Raw genomic sequence first — 22,648 nt, forward strand, 5'->3', positions numbered from 1 at the left:
GAGTGGCCCTCCATTTTTTTTGGTCACTAAAAAGGGCACTAGAACTTTTAATTGACATTCTAATGAGCCCTCCTCCGATATCCTCTGACCAGGGGGTTAATCTAAACACCCCTGGGGAAAAAAAAAAAAAAAAAAAACAAACAAACAAATAAACACGCATCCGTGATGTTTCTTCTGGCAAAAAATGCAATATTCCACATTTTTGCAGGTAGGAGCTTGAAACCTCTACAGTAGGGTTCTCTGATACGCTGAATACGATGGTGTGATTTTCATTAAGATTCTATAACTTTTAGGGGGTCTTTCCCCCTTTTTCGAAAATCAGCCAAATTTTCTCAGGCACGTAACTTTTGATGGGTAAGATTAAACTTAATGAAACTTATATATTTGAAATCAGAATTAAACTCTGATCCTTTTGATGTATCTATTGGTATCAAAATCCCGTTTTTTAGAGTTTCGGTTACCATTGAGCCGGGTCGCTCCTTACTTACAGTTCGTTACCACGAACTGTTTGATTATAACAAATAATAGACTATATAAAATTAAACAACATTAACCAACCAGATAAGGTGGTGACACGGGCTCAACCGTAACCATGCACCGACGGTAAATTTACGGTGATGATGGTTCAAAACAGGCATAGTACAGTAGCTTCAAACCGAGCAATAATTTTTCTATTCCTTCAAGAACGTGGTAACTATAGAAGAAACTTACAATCCTGGATACAGCAAATACAATTTAGATTCCTATAACTTTACGTTCTTAATAACTTAAAAAGAGATATGCTAACTATTTAAGATTTTATAATGATTTTTTTAAATAAAAAAACTTGAAATTTTTAAGTATCTTTTTAGCGAACGTAAAATAATTGGCAAGTACAAAATTAGCTTAACTCATTATTTGTAATGCTTAACTTTCAGTGAAGACCCATTAATTTCCAGGAATTTTCTATCTTGTCTAATTTATTTGTGATTATTTTTTCTTTTTTAGAAAACCAAGATTTTTGCCCCTTTCTGGACAAAGAAGATTGGTTAAGAAACTTTCCTAATGTAATTTATTACCTTGAATTGGAAAATGTAATCTAATTTTTCTAGCATTTGTAAAAATTACACAATAATGTCTCTAGCCCTTTTCGCCTAACACACTTAGAAAAAAGAATTGCATAAATTTCATGGATGAAAAAAAAAAAATCTATATCTAAGTTTGGAAATTTGCCCTGTGAAATCTCCCTAAATAATAAAACCTGTTAGCAAGCGCGACACCTCTCAAGTGCTGCACTACAAGAGATCTAAAATACATTAACTGAAAAACTAAATATGATGGAATTTAGTTTCCTGAGTTAATTCCGCACTTTTAAATGAGCAAAACGTTAGGGACTTTGAAGATTTTGTAACAACTAAGTAATTTTCCAAATGAACTTTTTTTTTAATAAATAAAATTTTTATTTATCACATCCAGTTTTAGTCAGAAAAATCGGCCAAAATTCCCATTATGAGGTCGCTTGGTCCTTTTTTCTTGACAAGATTTATCGCTATTTTTTTCAAAACTGAACCTTTTTTTTGTAGATTTACAGAAGTTGAAACAAAAAATGATTAAAATCATACCATAATGGAGTTCACAGAAAATTCTTTGTGATTTTTTCTCATTCTAAATAGACTTCTTAGTAAGGCAGGGCTTTCCCCTACATAACGACATACACAGGTAACCCATATTACAGTGGCGTTTACCCCCCGGAAAATACCCCCCTACCGTGGAAAATACCCCCCCGCCCCCGTTGAAAATAAGGCTTTCCAAATTCAATAATTTTATTTGAATTTATTTTTTTAATTTCTGTCGGGGGAAGGAATTTTGGTACTTGAGTATTATGTGCCACTCACTCAAGTTTATGCTGTGTAAAATTTGAGAACACGCCGGTTTTTTCGTTAGTTTCTTCGTTACTTTAGAAATAAATTCGGGCTACGGATTTGCATATTAGGGGGGTATTTTACGGGGGGGGGGGTATTTTCCACACGGGGTATTAGGGGGAGGGGGTAAAGTATAGCGGGTCTGCATGAAAAATTTGGTAAACGCCGGCCACCACTACAATAATATATATATATCACGTAAATTAGTAACACCCTGTGCTAAGTAAAAGAAGAAACGAAAAGAGGTAGCATCACAATGCGACTCTTAAACTATTGACTGCTTTCACACGGTCCATTTATGATAAATCAAAGCCTATGATTTGGTTTTACAGGAAATTTGAAGGGAAATATGACAGTAAATATATCTAATAATGTATCCCTTTGCACGATTTACCTGTTAAAGCATGATTTAAACATTAGCACTGTTGGGGCCAGGTCCCTTTTTTATGACATAAATATCCCTTTTCCTTTTTGCTTAGATTTGCCTATAGTATAATTATAATTTTCAAGTTAAAGTATTGTTGTCAAAGCAACAATTTTGCAGGAGAAAAAAAAATTGACTTTTTATTACTACTCCTTATGAGTCATCGCTTGGGCGAGCTGAATCTTAGCCCATTGATTCCTAATTTATGGACACTGTAAATTCAGTTCTAGGTTGATACATTGAATTGGCCCACGTCAAAATAGGCCACTTTCTTTTTACGTGCTCATATTTTTTATAGTTAGTTCGTTTTTAGACTTTAAAGTCTATGTTCAGAGTTCATCATTATAGTTCAGGTGAAAAGTTATAATGTATAGATTTTTGAAATCGACATTAATAATTAAAAAGTGAGTTATTTTGCTACGACTGTGTTAGATTATTTTCCCCGAACTCGGGCGGGGTTAGTAAAAGAGTTTTGAAAAGTATCGTCATTGCAGTATCAATAGGAGGGCCCGTTCCCCCTCCAAAGATATATTTATAGAGGTGTTAACGGAGACACAAAGCGTGGCAACTCCGGCCAAATAGTGTGGCCATTACTCCCCTCATAGGTAGTACGCTTGTTATTTTCCCACCGGGTATAATATCAGTGCACAAGAGCTTGTAGAACCCTTGAAACCGCTTGACCACGATACTACCCTCTAGCGGAAGCCATTAGAGGCATTGATTCGACTCATACCGCATACGCTGGCACCGCCAGATTACCCCGATGGCGTTAAACTTCTACATTATATCGCAATCCATAAGGTTTTTAACAGTGAGTGGTTAGGCTCGTAAAGCTTACGAGGTCACAAAAGCTGTTATCACTTATGACCGTGCCAGTGGGAGCGTAGAATCAAGTAAATTCCAACTCGTGTAGACCACCGAATTATCAAATCGCAATCCTGAGATCAAATTTCTTCTCTATTCCATATTTCCAGAAAATAATTCAGAAGAAATCGATCTAGAAATCCAACAATCTGTTTTTGTTTCTACTTGGGTGAAATTTTCTGTTTTTTGGGGGGTTTCGAAATTGTAATGCATGCAAAATTTAGGCTACTATCTTCCAAAACACGTTATTAGCACATCCTGTAGATAGGTTGCCAGATCTGATCCAATCTTGATCATGAATAATAGATCGTGTCCTTGTTGTCCTTTTTGGGTAGTAGAATTTAATTTACCTTGTATTCATTTTTGCTCTAATTTCTCAGTTGTAAATTCGCTCTTTGCATGGAAAAATTTTGTATTCACAATTTGTATAGTTGGAGCATTGGAAGGTCCCAGTTTTGGCGATTGAGACAAAACCGTGATAATTTGGATTAAGAAAAATTCTCTTAGTGCCCGAACAGGATTTTTTTTTCCAAGCTTCATACTTTTACGTCTCTAACTCAAATTTAAAAGGATTCTGATAAATCAACGCATGTTTTAAATTGAATATTGTGAAGTAATTATGAACCTCAAGAATAATAATTGCCATAGCAAGTGAAGCGAAGCGTTAAAATAAAATGAGAAAAAATACTACCAATATTTTTGGTTAAGTTTCAATTATTAATTTCATTTTTATTATTGACAATTATTTACTGCTTGTCAACGTTGGATGGTATCGGCCGTTGTTCTCCAGAAACAAACTTGGGTTTTTCTTTATTATCAGTTTCCTATAATATTTGACACAAACGTCACATCAGATTTTTGCAATTTTTGCAATCACATAAATAGTATTTGTAGACATATTTAACAAACTTTGTAAACAAACAATTTTACGCTAAATTTTGACCAATAATTTGTTCTTGATCATAGCTCATTTTGTGGGTTTTTACATTGACTTATTTAATGATGAGATATTGTTAGGTAAAACTTGAGAAGGCAATTCTTCTTGTGTATATTAGGTTGGATAATGAATGGGCCACCGTGGACCAACAGAACGTGGCCCCCCAAGAAGCACTGATTAAAGATGTTACGACAGGGAATCCCCGACACTTTTAGTGGTGCTGCAATTAAATTCTATATACATCATCCACAAAATTAATCAATGTCTTTAAGCTCCAGTGGCCAAATATTTGTAAAACCTACATAAGTCAATCTTAAGGTCCAATTTTACATAGCTATTGACTCGCTGGACTCAGTATGCTACAGAAAAACTAGAATTTCCCTGTTTGTTATCTTGTTCTCCTCTTATCTTTAACCCATTTTATTTCTGCAATTGGCTTCTTTTTAAAACTCGGTATTAACGTTGATATCACTTCTAAGAATCACAAGAAAAAAAATACAATTATAAATAGAAAAAAATTCAAAAAGGAAAAAGAAAGAAAGAGAGATGATTACTTACTAACTTAATATCCGTGGCAATAGACCAATTCATATTCAAGAAGACCTGGCCAAAGAATATAAGGACAAAGCAGAGGTTGGTGTATGTGTCAGCTACTAGCAGGCCAGCAAGAATTAAAGGCGCACTGATAAGCAGTCCAATGCCACAAATCAGAGGGTCAGATCTTGGAAATCTTGTTCGCAGTTTCTGACTAAGCGTTACTCCCAGAAGAACTCCGAATATGCCAGCAAGCATGGCAATGACTCCAAAGACAAAAGACGCACTGGATATATAAAATATAGCATTGAATACACGAGCTCAAAACCAAAGATTTAAGGAGAATTAAAGAATTTTTTGAAGAAGGTTTATGCTTAAATGCTAAAATATCAAAGATTTCTATGCAAGTTAGCATATTTTCGTTTTTTTTTTTTTTCTTTTAGTAAATGGAGATGGAAGTTTCGTCGATAACTTTTATAATAAGAGGGGGGAGGGGAGTACCTTGAAAAGGTGCGTAAAAAAATATGCAGACCGCAATAAGGAATATATTTGCTATTCATGTGACCGAGTATCTATACAACATTAGTTTAAAGCATCAATGATTCTCGATTTTTTTCGTCCTCGTCCTATCACAGGAGTTATCGTAGTAAGTTTTATGCGACATATTTATATCACAAATGCTGTTATTAAAATTCCTTTTTCTGGGGACAAAATATATTTTTTGGCATTGTCGATACAATTTCCATTTGTCAATACGGATACAAGCTAGGGATCTAATTACTTGCGTTGGTAAATTAAGAAACTTAGAAAGGTCGGCCAATTTTAGTTTTTAGACTCTTTGGTAATTTAGTTCGTTTTACTAGGTAGCTGGGTGATCAAACAACCTCTCGTTAGAGGTTCAGAGGCCTTAAAACGGGAGTTAAGGGTGGAGACCTCTCCCCTATCATGTTTGGCCAGTTAGCGAAAAAGATATGAGGCAGTATAATTGTCAATTTTACCAGAACATTAATCGTTCTCCAAAGAATTTGGTCTGATATTTACCAAAATCGGTAAAGTGACTAGCTATAACTAAAATCCATCCCTTTCCCAAATTTTGGAGAATGATGGCTCAGTCAGTAGTAGCTATTTTTCTTAGCAATAACAATGTCAAGAGAAATAGTCTTTAAATAAAGATCCTAAAATTTATCTGGCTACTCAGTCGAAGAGGATGTGAATGGTGCAGCACCATCGGTACTTCACTGCCAAAGTGTATTTGGCAGCATACTGCCGGCACTTCAATGCTATTTGTAAGATGACAATGCTCAGACACATTTAGTCGACAGGTGGGCACATTACAGTTCCGGGATCTCCTCTCATAGTGAGGGTAAAGACATTCTCCCCTGTCTTGTCTGAAGAATTGTCCAGAAAAATAAATATGTTGAATGAAAAATGATCTTTTACGCCAACGAAATTATTCGTTGGTGCCCACTATGGTCGTACCTGCTTTAATTTATGCATTTTTAATGGACTTCCTAAGCCTCCTAAAAGAGACAGTAAATTCTTAATAGAGTTAACACATAAATAAACATATTTCATTTAATTTATTAGAGTACCTTTCAGAAAGGGGCCATACTGACCCCTATATAGAAAGGAGCAGCTTGAGTTTTATGTTTGGGGGAATATAAAGAAGGTGCCGACAAAATCATCCAGTGTGCCGGCAAATTAACCAAAGCTAAATTAAATAAAAACATAAGCTAAATGACAAGGTTTCGGCACTACTCGCCCCCCCCCCTAGCTGCAGCCCTGTCTGTGTGAAGCAAGAAAATATCGTAGATGTATATACGATAAATAAAAAATAGCAAAGGATTAGGTACGGGGTAAATTAAAACCTCATCAAGGAGGGTGAGGCGTTATCACCTGTTGGAACCGTCTCTCATTAATGCGAAAAATTAAAAAAAAGGATTAATCTATTGACAGCAGAAGAGCTATGCAATCCAGAATTGAACGCCCTCCTTTCCAATACGAGGTGGGCCCATTCCACAAAAGTCCCGTGCAGGTATTTTTTTTTTCCCAAAAATCATGAGCAAAAGTCCAAATAGAACACTAGTTACTTACTTCCTAGCAATTTTTATTTATATTCGGCAAACCGTTCTGGTTTAGAGCGATTCTCTTCCCCACAAAAGTCAGGTAAGGCAACGACTCCTAAAATATTTCTTTAATGTTTAAAAGTAGTTGAATTTGGCAAAATGAAACCTGCAAATATTCAAAGAAATTGCTATCTAAGCTGATTCTTCCTTTTATTCACCTGGCTCTACTACCCATCAATGACCCCTGACCACAAAAAAAAGCAGCAGTGCTTTACTGCACAGCTAGTGAATAAATACTAATGATAAATGATGACTAATAGCCTTGTCCCTCAACTGGAGCCATGAAAACTACTACCACTGCTACTTGCAATTCACTGCAGCACCAAGCCACCTGAGGCCAACACAGCTATGCACACTCCTCCATTCGAATCTATTCAAAGGCTCCGTAATAAAAAAAAACAACCTTACAAATAAAACAAAAATAAACGAGAAAGAGAAACAACAAACGAAATCGAGCCTTACTTCTCTTGATCTTCTAAGGCTCCTTGCAGTTTCTGGCCAAGAATTATATATTTAGCTCCCCACCAAGTCAGTGATCCAGCAATAAAATTGACACACGTCACTCCACAAGTTGTCAACACATATGTTGGACTGAAATTAAAAATAAAAAACACATTTAAATTTGAGTAGAAAAATAAACCCAATAATTTCTATTCTACTTCCAAGACATAATTATGGAGATAGATTATTCGTGCGCCGTTCGACTCAAATGCCGTGTGTTGTTCTTAACAAAAATTGTCGTGTGTTGTTCTTAAAAAAAATAACACAAAGTACGTTCAAGCACTAAAAGTTTCTTCTGTACAGTATTTAAACTCAATAAATGAGAAGATTAACATAAATGAAAGAAGATGTAAACACTGACATGGCAGAAGGCTAAAACACTGCACTTAAAATAAAATTCAAGGACGTCCCTCCGAAAGTTATCATTACTTGCGTAAGACTGAAATTGAAAGCAAAATAGTATTCTATTTGAGCTAAATGAAATAAGTTAAATATATCAAAATGAATTAAATAAAAGAGTAGATTAAAAACTATAATTTGTATTGAGTAGCCCTTTTTTAAGTTGGAAACGTGACTTGAAAAAACTTTAACCGTCTAAATATAATTCTGTCTAGAGGAAAAATATTATTGTTGACGTCACAAACAGGTCAATGGAACATCAGGGAACATAAAAAAGGGAACAAAACAAAACCAACAAGATACTGCAAATTAATTGCGCTAAACGTCCAGGAGCATAAAACATAATTCGTCAAAAAGTAAAAAGAATCTAGCTGCATCCATGGTCACATTTCTAGATACATTATTTTTGTTATAAAAAAAATTCAATGAAGTTTTATTCTTGAAGTGTCAATAACTCTTCGTCCATAATAAGCAGACATGGTTCCTGAGGATGAAGTGGACTAACAAATTCTTGCTAATATGTTGAAATATAAACTTAAATTAAAGGGTAATTGATATAGCCATATTTTAGAGAAAATATGAAAAAAAAAATCAAATTACATTGTATATCTTGTATAGTAGCTAACGTTTGTAGGACGCCACTACCAGTATTCTAACATATAAATATTTCAATTGTAAAGCGCAACACGCAACATTTGTATCTATTCAAAATGAAAAAAATACAACCAATGCCGATGTTTTTCTACGGATAATTTTTTCTTTTTCTTGGTGTTTTTTCTTTTACTGTCACACCATTGCATTTGGAGTGTTTAACCATAATGACAATAACTTCGAAATAACAACAGAATGAACAATCAACAGACATAGTTTTAGTAACAGATACGTTTTAACATAGTATAACTTACGCTATGCTATAGTATAACTTGTACATAGTATAACTTATACGTATACTATATACCTGTTTGAACTTTTGAATTGTTGGAACTTGATTTTTTAACCTTGAATTAATTCAGTGATTACAGAAGTCGTCCAGTCTGATACTTGACTTTTTTTACGCTATCATATTTTTGGCGTTTTAAATTGAGAAAATTGGTACGATAGCCAAGTTTGGTGCGAGGAAAAAATTCGACATTATTTCGGGATGTTGTTCTGGATGCCAGAGCGCAATAGTTAATAATTAGCAGGTCTCCACATTCATTCGTGCCGCCAACCAATAAGTTGAATGTCACTGCCATCCGTGGGCCTACCCAAAAAAATGTAAGTTTCATTTCGTCTCTATCTGATGCTAATCAAATTCTAATTTTATTGAGTTTTTATATTTGTTGCTACCGTCATGGATCCGGCTAACGTTAAAATCGCAGATTTGTTCCTTGCCAAATTTGCGGGCTATCCCCTTTGGCCGTTTCGAATCCAAGAAGTTATGAAGACAAATACCGGAGACAGCAAATTTGTTGTTTTTGCTACGGCAAAAGACACGGCCGTCAGGTTCTATCCTCAGCGATTTTACTTAGTTTTGATGGAAATGAGAAGGAAGCATCAACAAAGGAAACTAAGGGTGTTAATCATGAGTTTGCAGAGCTAAAAAATCATCCTGATGTTTACCGACAGTTTCTAAAAATAAAAAGACAACATTCAGTAACAGATAGCCTACTCTCAGACCCCACTGCTGATCTCCGTAGACTAGTAGTGGCTACAGAGAATGAACTTGCGGCAACAAAACAAAATCTAGCTAAAGATAAAAACTTACGAAAAGCTGAAAAAAATCGGATTATTTATCAAGAGGTATTGCCGGCGATGATAATATACTGATTGTTGAGCTAAAGCCTATGAGGGAGAGTGATTATATTCGGTTGCCGTACATTCATGATATAAATGAAGAGTCTGCGACTATGTTCTTGGAATGCCCACGTGACTACAAGCTACCTGGATATTTTGGAATTAATTTAACAATTTTCTTCCTCTTTTGATATTATAGGATTATGTGAAACATTTTTTTTAGTTCAAACCAGTCTCTCTCACTGTATTCATTTCTAAGTTATGATCTTCGTGTTAAGAACTGAGTGGCGATGGGTCGTGTTGGATTCCTTGTAAGGTATGGGTTGAATTATAATGAAAGGTATGATCTTAGTATATGGATTGAAGGTAAGGTTGAAGTTTTTTCAATTGAAATTGAATTTGATGGGAGAAAAAAATATAATTAGTATGGCGTATAAGCCACCCAGTACTCACCTGGAGAATTGTGTGGGAGGTATGAGTCAGCTGATTTCAAAGGTACCGTCTGGAGCTAGTCATATTGTTATGGGTGATTTTAATTTTAACCTGCTTGATTTGTCTAATCATATTGTTGATTTTTCAAATTTTTATGATATCGAATGATCTATACCCGCTTGTGAGTGCATCCACGAGGATTATTGGACAGAGTGCAACCCTAATTGATAATATTTTCGTTCGTTCTGCCGATTTGAAGCTTTGCTGATGTTGTGGCTTTTCCTGGTTCTGACCATCTTCCACTGGTAAGCGTTATGAAGTATCAGTTGCACAGACCAAGAAAAAGAAAATAAAGACAAGGCTAATGAAAGAAGGGAATCATCAAAAGTTTGTGGAGGAGGTTAGTGTTATCGATTGGAACCCTTTGTTTTCTGAAGAAGAATCCCCTACGAGAGCACTTGAAAATCTAATACCTGTTATTCTACCCATTTATGATAGTGCATGTCCTATCAAGGTAATGAAAGTGAAGAAACAAAATCCCCGTAAGCCATGGATAACGAGTGAAATACTGGAAGAAAGAAAGCTAAGGAATGAGCTTTATCAAGGATATCTGGATGATAAAAGTGATGGTTCGTATGAATTGTTCAAAAAACAGCGCAATTTAGTGAACAAATTACGTCGCAAAGTTATGGCCATATATTATGATAGAAAGTTTTCAAATAGTAAAGGAAATATGAAAGAAACATGGAAACTGATAAATGAAGAAATGAAAAATATAAATGTTTTTACTTTTATAACTTTATTAAATCAAATAATATTAACATTTTGATTACTAAATAACAGTATATGTATATTAAACTGACAATGCATATTCATTTGTATTTTTTTAAGTAAAGTGCAAATTTTGTTCTGGCCTTTGGAAGGCATAGGGGTTCTGAGCCCAACTTATCTTAATTTCTGCTCGTTTTGAGTTTGACTCGGTTATTTATTGTAATTTCTGTTCGTTTTGGGTTTCATTTATTTATTGATGCTGATTTGTGGTAGTTTCATGTTAGTTACATTATTTGGATTTGTTTTTGCCCATTTTTGTTTTAATGGAGTTCTTTAATTTTCTTTGAAAAACTTATTTTGTGGAAAAAGTTTATTTTAATTAATTTCTGTTCGTTTTATATTGACAAAGTCTTTTCAGGGAAAAAGAATGCTTTAAATCTTTTCTTTTTTTTAAGACTTTATAGTTTGGCCTGCAATTTGTATGCTCGAAAAAAAAATTTTCAGCAATTTTTAATAACATACCCCCTTTTAAAAATCTGGACACAAATAGTAGTGTTTAATTTAGTTCCATACCTCCTCTAGTTGACCTGAAATGGAAAACTTGATACCATTCGCAAAAAAATCTGTATACATTCCTTGATAGCTTGGATACACTTGCGCTATTTTGATTTGGTTAAATTTTAAGAACAGAAGTAGCCCCGAAAGTCTGAACATAATACCCTCTTAGGATACTGCTCTTAGGATACTGTCGTTCTTAGTCGGTCTTAGGATACTGCTGAGATGCCTTATTGGGAATTAGCATTAACACAGTGCATTTTGATTTAATCTTAAGGCAACAGTTAGTTTTTAAACATAATGGGCAAATGGGAGGGTGCGCGTGGGAGGGGGATTAGTTGCCCTCCAATCATTTTCGACTATTAAAAAGGGCATCGGCCATTTCTATTTTCAATCGAATGAGCCCTTTCGAAGTTCCCACGACAACTCCCTCGATAAAAAGAGCCCTGGTCTAAACAACAACAACAACAACAAAAATAATACATTATACCCACATCGATCTTTACTATAAAAGTATCAAGCCTTCCAATCACTTTCGAATATTAAAAATTGGAAATGGAAATTGAATTGGAATTGAATTCAATTGGGAATTGCTAGTGCCTTTTTTCTAATAGTTGAAAGTGATTGGAGACCGACTAACGACCCTCTCACGCCCACCATTTTCCCAAACACATCCAATCAAAATTTTGAGATATCCATTTTGTTCAACGTAGTTGAAAGTTCTTGAAATTATGTCTTTTAGGATGATACCCCCCCCTCAGAGCCCTCAGTGCAAGGGTTGTAAGTTAAGCCCTGGGGGCATATAAAGTTTATATAGAAAGTTGTTGTAGAAATTTCAAAAGGGCTCAATTGATGGGAAATTGAAATTGCCCTTTTTAATAGTCGGAAGTGAGTGGAGAGTAATTAACCCCCCTCTCATGCCCATCATTTCCCCGAAAACATCCAATCAAAGCTTAAAGATAGCCATTTTGTTCAACGTAGTTGAAAATTCTGGAAATTATGTATTTAAGGATGATAGACCCCCAAGAGCCCCCAGGGCAAAGGTTGTAAGTTCTGCCCTGGGGTTATATAAGGTTTTCATAGATAGAGATGTCGTAAAACTTCAAAAGGGGTTCAGTCAATTGGAAATTGAGAGGACTAGTGCCCTTTTTAATAGTCGAAAGTGACTGGAGGGTAACTAACTCCCCTCTCACGCCCACCATTCCTCCAAACACATCCAATCAAAATTTTCTGATAGCCATTTTGTTCAATGTAGTAGAAAGTTCTTTCAATTTTCAATTGAATGAGCCCTTTTAGAGTTTCTACGACAATTCTTTCAATAAAAACCTTATATGCCCCTAGGACATAACTTACACCCCTTGCCCTGAGGGCTGTGGGGGGAGGCAGGGGTTGTCATCCTTAAAGACAAAATTTCCAGAACTTTCAACTACGTTGAACAAAATGGTTATCTAAAATTTTGATTGGATGTGTTTGGGGAAATGGTGGGCGTGAGAGGGGGGTCAATTACTCTCCACTCACTTTCGACTATTAAAAGGGCACCAGCCCTCTTAATTTTCAGTTGAATAAGTCCTTTTTGATGTTTTTACAACATCGCTTTCAATAAAAACCTTACATGCTCCCAGGGCATAACTTACAACCCTTGCTCTGAGGGTTTTTGGGGGGATGGGTTGTCATCCTTAAAGACCTAATTTCCAAACCTTTCAACTATGTTGAATAAAATGGATCAAATCACTTTCGACTATTAAAAAGGGCACTAGCCCTTTGAATTTCCAATCAAATGAGCCCTTTTTCAATTTTCTACGACAAAACTTTCAATAATAACCTTATAAGCCCCCAGGGAAGAACTCTTAACCCTTGCCCTGAAGACTGTTGGGGGAGTGTGCTACTCAAAGGTATACATTCCTGAGCTTTTACCTACGTAGAACAAAATGGCTATCTAAAAATTTTGATTGGATGTGTTTGGGGGAATGATGGGCATGAGGGGGGGGGGGGGTTAGTAGCCCTTCCATTACTTTTGACTATTAAAAGGGCACTAGCCCTTTCAATTTCCAATTGAATGAGTCCTTTTTGATGTTTTTACAACATCGCTTTCTATAAAAACCTTACATGCTCCCAGGGCATAACTTACAACCCTTGCCCTGAGGGTTTTTTTGGGGGGGATGGGTTGTCATCCTTAAAGACCTAATTTCCAAAACTATGTTGAATAAAATGGCTAACAATAGAATGCCTCAAATCCCTTTCGACTATTAAAAAGGGCACTAGCCCTTTGAATTTCCAATCGAATGAGCCCTTTTTCAATTTTCTACGACAAAAATTTCAATAAAAACCTTATATGCCCTCGGGGAAGAAGTTATAACCCTTGCCCTGAAGACTGTGGGAGGAGTGTCCTACTCAAAGGTGTAATTTCCTGAGCTTTAAACTGCGTGGAACAAAATGGCTATCTAAAAATTTTGATTGGATATTGTTTGGGGAAATGATGGGCTTGGAAGGGGTGTTAGTGGCCTTCCAATCACTTTCGACTATTAAAAAGGGCACAAGCCATTTCAATTTCCTACAGAATGAGCCCTTTTTGAAGTTTCCACGACAACTCGTTCTATAAAAACCTTATATGCCCCCAGGGCATAACTTACAACCCTTGCCCTAAGGGCTGTGGGGGAGTGTCCTCCTCAAAAACATAATTTCTATCTGGAAATCAACAACGCTAAACAAAACGGCTATCTAAAAATTTTGATTGGATGTGTTTGGGGAAAAGGTGGGTGTGAGAGGGGGGTTAGTTGCACTCAAATCGCTTTCGACTATTAAAAAGGGCACTAGACCTTTGAATTTCCAATCGAATGAGCCCTTTTTCAAGTTTCTACGACAAAGATTTCAATAAAAATTTATATGCCCTCGGGGCATAACTTATAACCCTGGCCCTGAAGACTGTGGGGGAGTGTCCTGCTCAAAGGTATAATTTCCTGAACTTTAAACAGCGCGGAACAAAATTGCTATCTCAAAATTTTGATTGGATGTGTTTGGGGAAATGGTGGGCGTGGAAGGGGTGTTAGTCGCCTTCCAGTTTACTTTCGACTATTAAAAAGGGAACTAGCCATTTCAATTTCTAATCGAATGAGCCCTTTTTGATGTTTCTACGACAACACGTTCTATAAAAACCTTATATGTCCCCAGGGCATAACTTACAACCCTTACAACCTACAAAAATTAGGAGAGAAAAAAAAATGGGTAACGGGGGAAAAAAGTAACTAGTGATAGGGATGAAAATCCCCAAAAACATGCAAAATATTAGAAAATCCCACTACTGCAACCTGAAAGAACCCTATTCTTTCAATTCTTTTTAAATGTGGGCATCAATGGTGATTCCCTCAATAATTCGTATAACTTGCATTCGGAATAAAAAGAAGGTGATATCTTATACTTAATATTGATCTTTCAACAATGTCTTTTATATTAAAGAGACTAATATAAAATACGTCAGAATATTCTAGTGACTTATCCATTATTTCATCACCAACAATAGATAAATGAAAATATCAGTCCTTAATTGACTAAAAAAAAAATTTAATCATATAAAGGTAAAAAGCGAAACTGAAACTAAGAAAAAAAAACAAAAATTACAATAAACACCAAAATGGCTGTTGCCTCCTCTTATAACCCCATATCTTATTACAGCCCTTCAAGAACAAATGTGCTCTTTTAGGTGTATTTGTTTAAACAAAATAAAATTTTCATTGGATATTGTGATACGCCATGGGCGTAGGGAGGGGGGGGGGCAGCTGCCCCCCCTAGACCTTCAAATTTAAATTAGATATTGCTGAAAAAGCAGATGGTTGGAAACGCAGTTGATAAAAGGCCCTCCATCACACTATCGACTGCCCCCCCTAGACAATATGCTGTCTACGCCCATGTGATAGACAATAGTTAAATAAAACAATTTTTATTTTACCAGCTATTTACAAGAATTATTCGACTAAATTGAAGTAGATTGTCCATTTATAAGAAAAAGCATTAAACCCAATTTTCCTGTATTAATATTAATTGCCTTCAAAGGAAAAGTCATCTAAATAATTTGACCGACTTTGACCAGAATTTAGAATAAATTGGTAGATGCTTGATCCAGCATATAGTACAAACTATAAGCATGCATTTTTAATTATTCAATTATTTGATAATTAAAATTATTCAATTGCTAATTATTTTCAGTTATTGAAAAGTAAGTAAATATAAACTGCTTATTAATGTGCTTAAGAACGAAACAAACGGCTGTGTTATTGTACGTGAATTTAGAATATTCCTGGATGCCCATTATTGTTTAGTCAATAATCAAAAATTAGGTAGGGAGCAGGGCAGTCCACAATGTGCTACCGACACTATTCCAGAGGTTAGATAAACCAGATCCAGACCGTGCAGCGTATATATATATATATATATATATATATATATATATATATATATATATATATATATATATATATATATATATATATATATATATATATATATATATATATATATATATATATATATATATATATATATATATATATATATATATATATATGTAGTACCGGAAGTCTGGCAGCTCCGCCGCTGGGCCCCGGCACTCGGCACGCGGCAGGATTCTAAATATAGATTCTCACTGTCGCTTGTCTTCTAAACGCAGACAATTTTAGCCTTTTCTTTATTTCATGACGTCCAAATGGACCTTAAATTAGAAGTGGTGCCTTTGTAAAATTACACATTTTTTTTATTGGACTTTACTTTTAACTTTTGCCCCGGCTTGTCTTTTGTCATTACGAAAAGCATATTGCCGAACCTTTGCTTAAATAATTTCTTAGACCACACTTCTTTTCCATTATCCCAATATTATCACAAAAATTAAGAAGAGAATTAAAAAAACATAATATAAATACAGCATTTAAATCAGGACATAATATAAGCTCGTTGTTAAATAAAGGGAAAGACAAGGTACAGAGAAATTTGCAAAAGGGAGTATACAAAATTCCATGTTCTTGTGGTAAATTTTATGTGGAAAGAACGCAACAGATTTTAGAAAATAGGCTAGAGCAACACAAGAATGCAATAGATTGCGCTCTAAAACAAAACAAAACACCAGAAACGTTTGAGTCAGCTGTTACATAACATCTTTATAATTTTCCTCATCACAGTATTTTATTTGATCAAACAAAAATAGTAGATACGTCCGTAGGACTTTTAGAAAGCTTCAGGGAAATTATAGAAATAAAAAAGATAATATATGGGGGTATTAGTATCAATAAAGTTGAAGGGGATTTTAGGATAAATTTGACTTATAATAGTTTCATTAAAAAGCAGGTAAAATTTTCTACCAGCACTAATTTTGATAATAGTTCGGATACGAACGATGACCTTGCGGACAAAGATCAGACTGGGTTAAATGCTGGGAAAGGTAAACGAACTGCAGCTAAGCTTGCAAGCAAACGAATCTGTTCAATTTATAATTCAAACATTGGGTGATGAACCTGAGATCTATTTAGGGGTTATGGGCCGGGGGTTATCTGATCTGTTTTGTTTTAGTTTAAGTATAAATATATTCTCATTTTTTGATAGATGTCAATTTATATTCTGTGAGAAGGTGTGTCAATATAAGCATTCGATTGTATACGGCAGTGAATGGAGTTTGTTTATATAATATGTGAGTTTTCTTTTCTTATTTATTTATATTTTTTCTTTTGTTTTGTTTAGTATGTTTTTTTATGTTTATGTAAAAATTTTTTTTTCCGTTGAGAAAGGCTCCCGGATGTGGGGCCAAAATATTCGGAGTATTTGTGTTTAATTAAATGTGTTGTATTCACTGCTTTATAGAAATTAAAACCCGTTTTTCTTGTTTAATTTTTTGTAAACCTTTGCTTCTTTCAATATTCGATGATAAACCGATAATTCTCGATGATTAAACCGTCCAGACAATTTGAATACATCCTCTTGTTAATTCACGATTTTAAACACATAAAGCCGACTTTTGAAAAAAAAAAAAAAAAAAAAAAAAATCAAATGGCAACTACAAATTTTTCGGTGTTATGTCATTTACATTTATTAGAAAAATACATTATATCTACGATATGACACCACCTATATTTGCTAGAAAAATATACAATATCTATGATATGACATCCTCTATATTTGTTAGAAAAGTACATTATATCTATGGTAAGACACTATATTTGTTAGAAAAGTTTATTTTATCTTTGGTATGAGACTCTGTATTTGTTAGAAAAATATACTATATCTATGGATAACATCCTCTATATTTAATAGAAAAGTATATTTTATCTTTGGTATGACACTCTATATTTCTTTAAAAAAAAAATACACTATATCTATGGTAGGAAATCCTCTATATTTGTTAGAAAAGCATATTGTATCTATGGTATGACACTCTATATTTATTAGAAAAATATAATATATCAATGGTATGAGCCCAGTTATATTTGTTATGAAAATATATTACATTAACAGACCAGACTAATAATAAATCGAATTAAAACTTTTGCCTAAATACTTTCTATTTTTAGAAAAAGAGGAAATAAAATATCAAACAATAGATAATAAAAATGATCCTATTAATAATACAAGAAAAACCTATTCCAAGAATATTCCAAATGAAGAACGAAAATAACAGCTTCAGGAAAAAGGGAAAAAAGCAGAAGAAAACCATAACTCACTCACTTGTGCAAAAGGTATTTGATATCTTCCCCCCAAGAAGTTCTTTCAATTTTCGCACCTCCTTCCGATTTCCCTCTTATAGGATCAAGGGTGAATAGGACACATATTAGGCAAATGAGACCTAAAGTTGGGGTGACACGTAGCGCCCATCTCCAATCTTGACCCACGCTAGCTGCTTCTGATCCAACAATGTAGCCAAGGCCGCTGAAACAAATACAAAAGTTATAAGGAATGTACCTTAATTATTAAAAAACAAAATTACAAGCTAGACTAACAAAAGAGACAAAAAATAGCTGAGAGGAATGAAAGGTCTTGCCTGCGACTGCAAAAACATCTTGAAATCTCAATTTTTTGCAAATTCTAATTAAATTCCTAGAATTACAGAATTCCATTTAAGGAAAGAGTAAAGAAAATTTCGCAGCCCGGCAGTATTTTTTCAGTTTCAATCTTCAACCACACATACCGAGTGGATACAATCGTTTCTGAAAAACCGACAAAACACACAAAGAAAAATCAACAATAAAAAATCACTGAAAGCTAATATAAGTTATCCGTCGTCAATCATATTATGGAATACTACTCCTTCTAACAACTCACCGCAGCACCAAGCCGTCTAAGGCCAACACAGCTACGCACCCTCCTCCTCAATTCCAATCGATTCAAAGCCACCCTCTTTACACCCTCCCAGGAAGTTCCCATTTCCCTTAAACCTTTCCCTACGACATCCCCCACCCCAACTGAACAGGACCTACTCTCCGTGTTACCCTAGACGATTGGCCAAAAAGGACACTATTTGGCAACCTGTCATCCTCCATCCACAGAACGAGCCCTATCGATCTCAAACATTATCTCATCATAGCCATAGAAAGCGGGATTGAACCACACTTTTGAACAGCCTACTGTTTGAAATACGGTCAGTCAGTCGAGCACCCAAAACTATCTATAGGCAATTTCTCTGGAAAACATCTAACAAATCTTTCTCCGTTTTTCAGAGCGCCTGGAGATCTTCCTTCAGGGCTATCCCAAATTATGGAATAGCAGATACTATACTAATCTAGTCTGAAATGATCCAAATTGATTAAAATTTTCATCGGTTTTTTTATGAGCAATATACCTTTTGACACAGTACGTGGAATTAACACAAACTATTTTTGCTTGGAGATAGGTTTCAGCTAGCAAATGTTTTGGTTTACATTTACAATGTATACCAGACCTAAATAACATGTTAGAAGTGCCCCCATACTGTAATTCTATCGCGACTACTTTCTCAGAGAAAAATACCCGGGCATTAATAGACTAGACCTTAGTTTTGCACCACTTTTCGGTAGCACTTACGCACTGTAGATGAATTAACCAGTAGCTTCATACTCAATAATATTTGGCTACTACATTTGCAACACGTATAAAAAGATCCTCCCATTTAATCTCCCATCAACGATGCAGTATATATTTGTCACTCACTGGATAATGGTTGGTTAATTGTTGATTAGCAACCAACAATTACAGCCAACTGCGAGCTAATTCCAGGCCAGAGAAATATTTTAGTTGACTCCCTTTCACAGAAAAAAAACATACCACAGGTGAAGCTGAATAGGCTTACCACGGCTCATCAAAGCAATAAGCATCTGTTGGAAGAAGAGAATGAAGACTTCAATACAGTATCTGACAGCCTTGAAAATCACACTTTTACATTTATCGTTGGTTTTGTTGTTAAGAAACTGCTCACTTGGCACAAGTGTCCGCTGTGTGCTTCAAAGCTTATTCAAGGCGATAGTGAAGTTTTCAACAAAACTTATTCTTTTATGGCAGTAAAAGCCTAAGAGCAGTCAAGCCTGCATTTATACAACCTTACAGCTCATTCACTAGGTGTTGTTTTGTTTCTGCAAGACTGTGACTCCATTTCCCTCAAAAATTACAGAAATTCTTGTTGGGAACCAGGACTAATCCATCGAATTTGGCTTGAGGGCTAAGACCTAAACTAGAAAGCTGACTGCAAGGACTTCCTTCTTGAACAGTTTATACAACATTTTTTGCACACACGTGCATATTACGAAGTGAAATTTACGAATTGTGAGATGAACAGGAGTCCCTATCAAGGAAAATATACTAACAACTAATTATTTTAGTTTTAATAGTTCAAATATTTGATTATTTCCTTTTTTGAACAAAGAGGCAAAATTTTTAAAAACTACTATTTGATTATCTCCTTAATGAGCTCCTCAGCACTATAGACAATAAATATTAAAATAATATCAATAAACATATGTGAAAAAAAGAAGTGACTAAATTTAATTTAGCTGCGAGTCTATATTCATGCCGACCACATAATTTCCCTTTTAGAAAAAACTGACGAAACTATGGACCTGAAATATCAATGTGAAGCGCCTTATTTCCTGACCAAACGTCATCCCGTTATGGCATTGTTCAGATAAAACTTATTTTTACCTTAATTATCCTTATAAACTCATTATTTGTTTTTCTTTCCATTCCTAAACCAATGTCATCTTTACCTTTTTTCAGTATTACAGCCATACCAATTATTTGCCTCTGCCACACGCATGCCTACCCATTAAAAAAAATCTAATGTCGCTTATGTTCATACTTGTTTATATGTTCTCCGGAGCAGTTGCATCTTGGTCCGGCTTAGTCTAGTGGTTGAGATAGGGAATGATTCTACTGTATACATCTATCTACAGTGCACTTACGTATGCAAGCAAGTGTTCTCCAGGATAAAACATCTCAAGTACGCTATAAGAACGCAAATCACCGACAGTCGACTGGGACTGGAAAGTTTGCTTTGAGTTGCTACAAAATCAATCAAACCAGATATTGTAAGCATTGTTCGTGAAAAACAGTGCTAAGTATCGCAATTATAAGTGAAAAATTAATTATTTCAATAGAGTAATTTTATTAAAATTTTAAACTAAAATTTATCTTAAACATAAAAGGGTTAATAATACGTTTATATTGTTCAATTTAGATTTCAAAACTAGCTTATACACAAAAAAAGTTTTTGTTTAAACCTAACCCAAAAAAATATTACTATTAATATTCTAATAAAAATATCATTAAAATATTAGCTATTTTATGCATAAATCAATTGGCTTATCTTTAAACATTATTTAATATGTGCAATAGTTGGATCACTCTAATGACAATGACACTTTTCCAAAAAAGCGTAGACACCTAGTTTAAAGGAATTGGCATCTCCAGAAAGCTTACCAATGTATTTTTCAAAATATAGAAAGGGGGGGGGGAAGGGGGGTAATTTTGTTGTTTCTTTCTTTCACGAAAGCGCCAAATAAAAACCATTTTTCAGTCGAAATAACGAATAAAAAGATATTATCAAAATCTAAAAAGGGGGCAAAAATTTTTGAAAACCAATGCCCCCTGATTCCCCCTTCAATTGACACCACTATGGGCGAGAGCTTTGCATAAGCATCATACCGCATGACAGTTGTTTTTGAACAATGACAGAGTGACGATCGCAATTGTACCCCAAAGTGTGTTTTTTTCATCCCGGTTATGGTATAACATTAAAAGAAATAAAACAGAAAATAGAGCAACAAAACAGTGTCCAATTCTACACTCTCGTCTGCAAAGTTGTTTCAGACTCTTGCAGCAACTGAGCAGGCCTTTGGAGACAATTCCACATCTAAACCGCAGGTTTTTTTTTACCGCCATGAGAACTTCAAAGACGAGAGACAGATAATTGAGGACAAAGACCGGTCTGGCCACCCTTTGACGAATTCTTCAGACAAAAATGTGGTAAAGGTTAGAGAGGTTATGCAAATTTTTTATACTTGTTTCTTTTGATGGGTGAATTTGATATTATTTAATTTGCGCATTTTGAAACTGCACATTTGAATGCGTTATTTGAAACTACACATTAGCTAGAGTTTCAGTTTCTATTGACAAAGTTCATTGCTCTTTACTTACAATTCAATACTACGAGGGCTTGATTGGTAAGGTTAATCATCAACTGACTTGGAATTTCTACAAAGCCCTAGATCACTAGGAACTAAAAAAAAAAAAAAAAAAAAAAAAATCAAAACCAGAAAATTTAAAGATACAAAAATATCCTTTACCTTCCAACAGGAATGGCGAAACAAAAAAGAGCCAACATTCTTGAGCGCATGTCTTTGGCATAAATGTCACTGATAATTGTGGGAGCTATAGTAATGAAACCAGCTGCACCAATCCCAAATACTACCCGTGTTGCGACAAATGACCAGAATTCCTAAAAGAATAAGCTATTAAACAACTGGTTAGAGAGGTATAAAAAAAGAGAGAGGGATACCAACAGAGAAAAAGAAGGAGAAATTGATGGACTATTTTTTTCAATTTAAAGAGAATCGAGAATAGCTAAAGCACTTAAACATTCAGAAATTATATTTTCAATCAAGAAAATAGTTGAAGCATAAAAAACTAAAAGAAAACGATAGCCTATAATTCATCAAAAACTAAACTGAAAACAACAGCAATATACTGCATATATTTTAAAGGAATAATCATGCAAAAGTAAAGGATACAGGACTCCATCAAACTTTATGCTCAGGGCATCAATGGGGCGGGGGATAAACGTCAAGGGAAGGTTCTTTTACTTCTTCACAGATCTGGAAACAGCACTAGGTCTTGATTGTAAACTAATACAGTAGCTCATTCTGGTACCACACACTTAAAGGATCAAGTAGATCCTTTCGGAGACCACACTGCCTTTCCATGACGA

The 22,648-nt window shown here is 34.8% G+C and overlaps 2 protein-coding genes across 3 annotated transcripts in view; one reads left to right on the forward strand and one right to left on the reverse strand.

Annotated features, from left to right (window-relative positions):
- Positions 1-8,738, forward strand: part of LOC148946249 (uncharacterized) — a 108,132-nt gene extending 99,394 nt beyond the window's left edge. Inside the window, exon 3 of the mRNA XM_089098330.1 lies at positions 8,700-8,738. Within this exon, the coding sequence (XP_088954456.1) occupies positions 8,700-8,731 (32 nt within the window). The 3' untranslated portion in view covers positions 8,732-8,738. The remainder of the gene's footprint in view (positions 1-8,699) is intronic.
- The window catches only part of spin (lysolipid transporter protein spinster), a 69,519-nt gene that overhangs the window by 30,223 nt on the left and 16,648 nt on the right, over positions 1-22,648 (reverse strand). For both annotated transcript variants that reach the window (XM_089098324.1, XM_089098323.1), the window contains exons 3-6: positions 22,008-22,159; positions 17,923-18,123; positions 7,249-7,377; positions 4,685-4,946 (exon numbers count right to left, since the gene is read on the reverse strand). In XM_089098324.1, the coding sequence (XP_088954450.1) occupies positions 4,685-4,946; positions 7,249-7,377; positions 17,923-18,123; positions 22,008-22,159 (744 nt within the window). The remainder of the gene's footprint in view (positions 1-4,684; positions 4,947-7,248; positions 7,378-17,922; positions 18,124-22,007; positions 22,160-22,648) is intronic.

The sequence above is a fragment of the Artemia sp. Qi Xiang Cuo genome, chromosome 12 (assembly GCF_049724085.1).
Source record: "Artemia sp. Qi Xiang Cuo chromosome 12, ASM4972408v1, whole genome shotgun sequence".
In the NCBI taxonomy this organism is placed as follows: Eukaryota; Metazoa; Arthropoda; class Branchiopoda; order Anostraca; family Artemiidae; genus Artemia; species Artemia sp. Qi Xiang Cuo.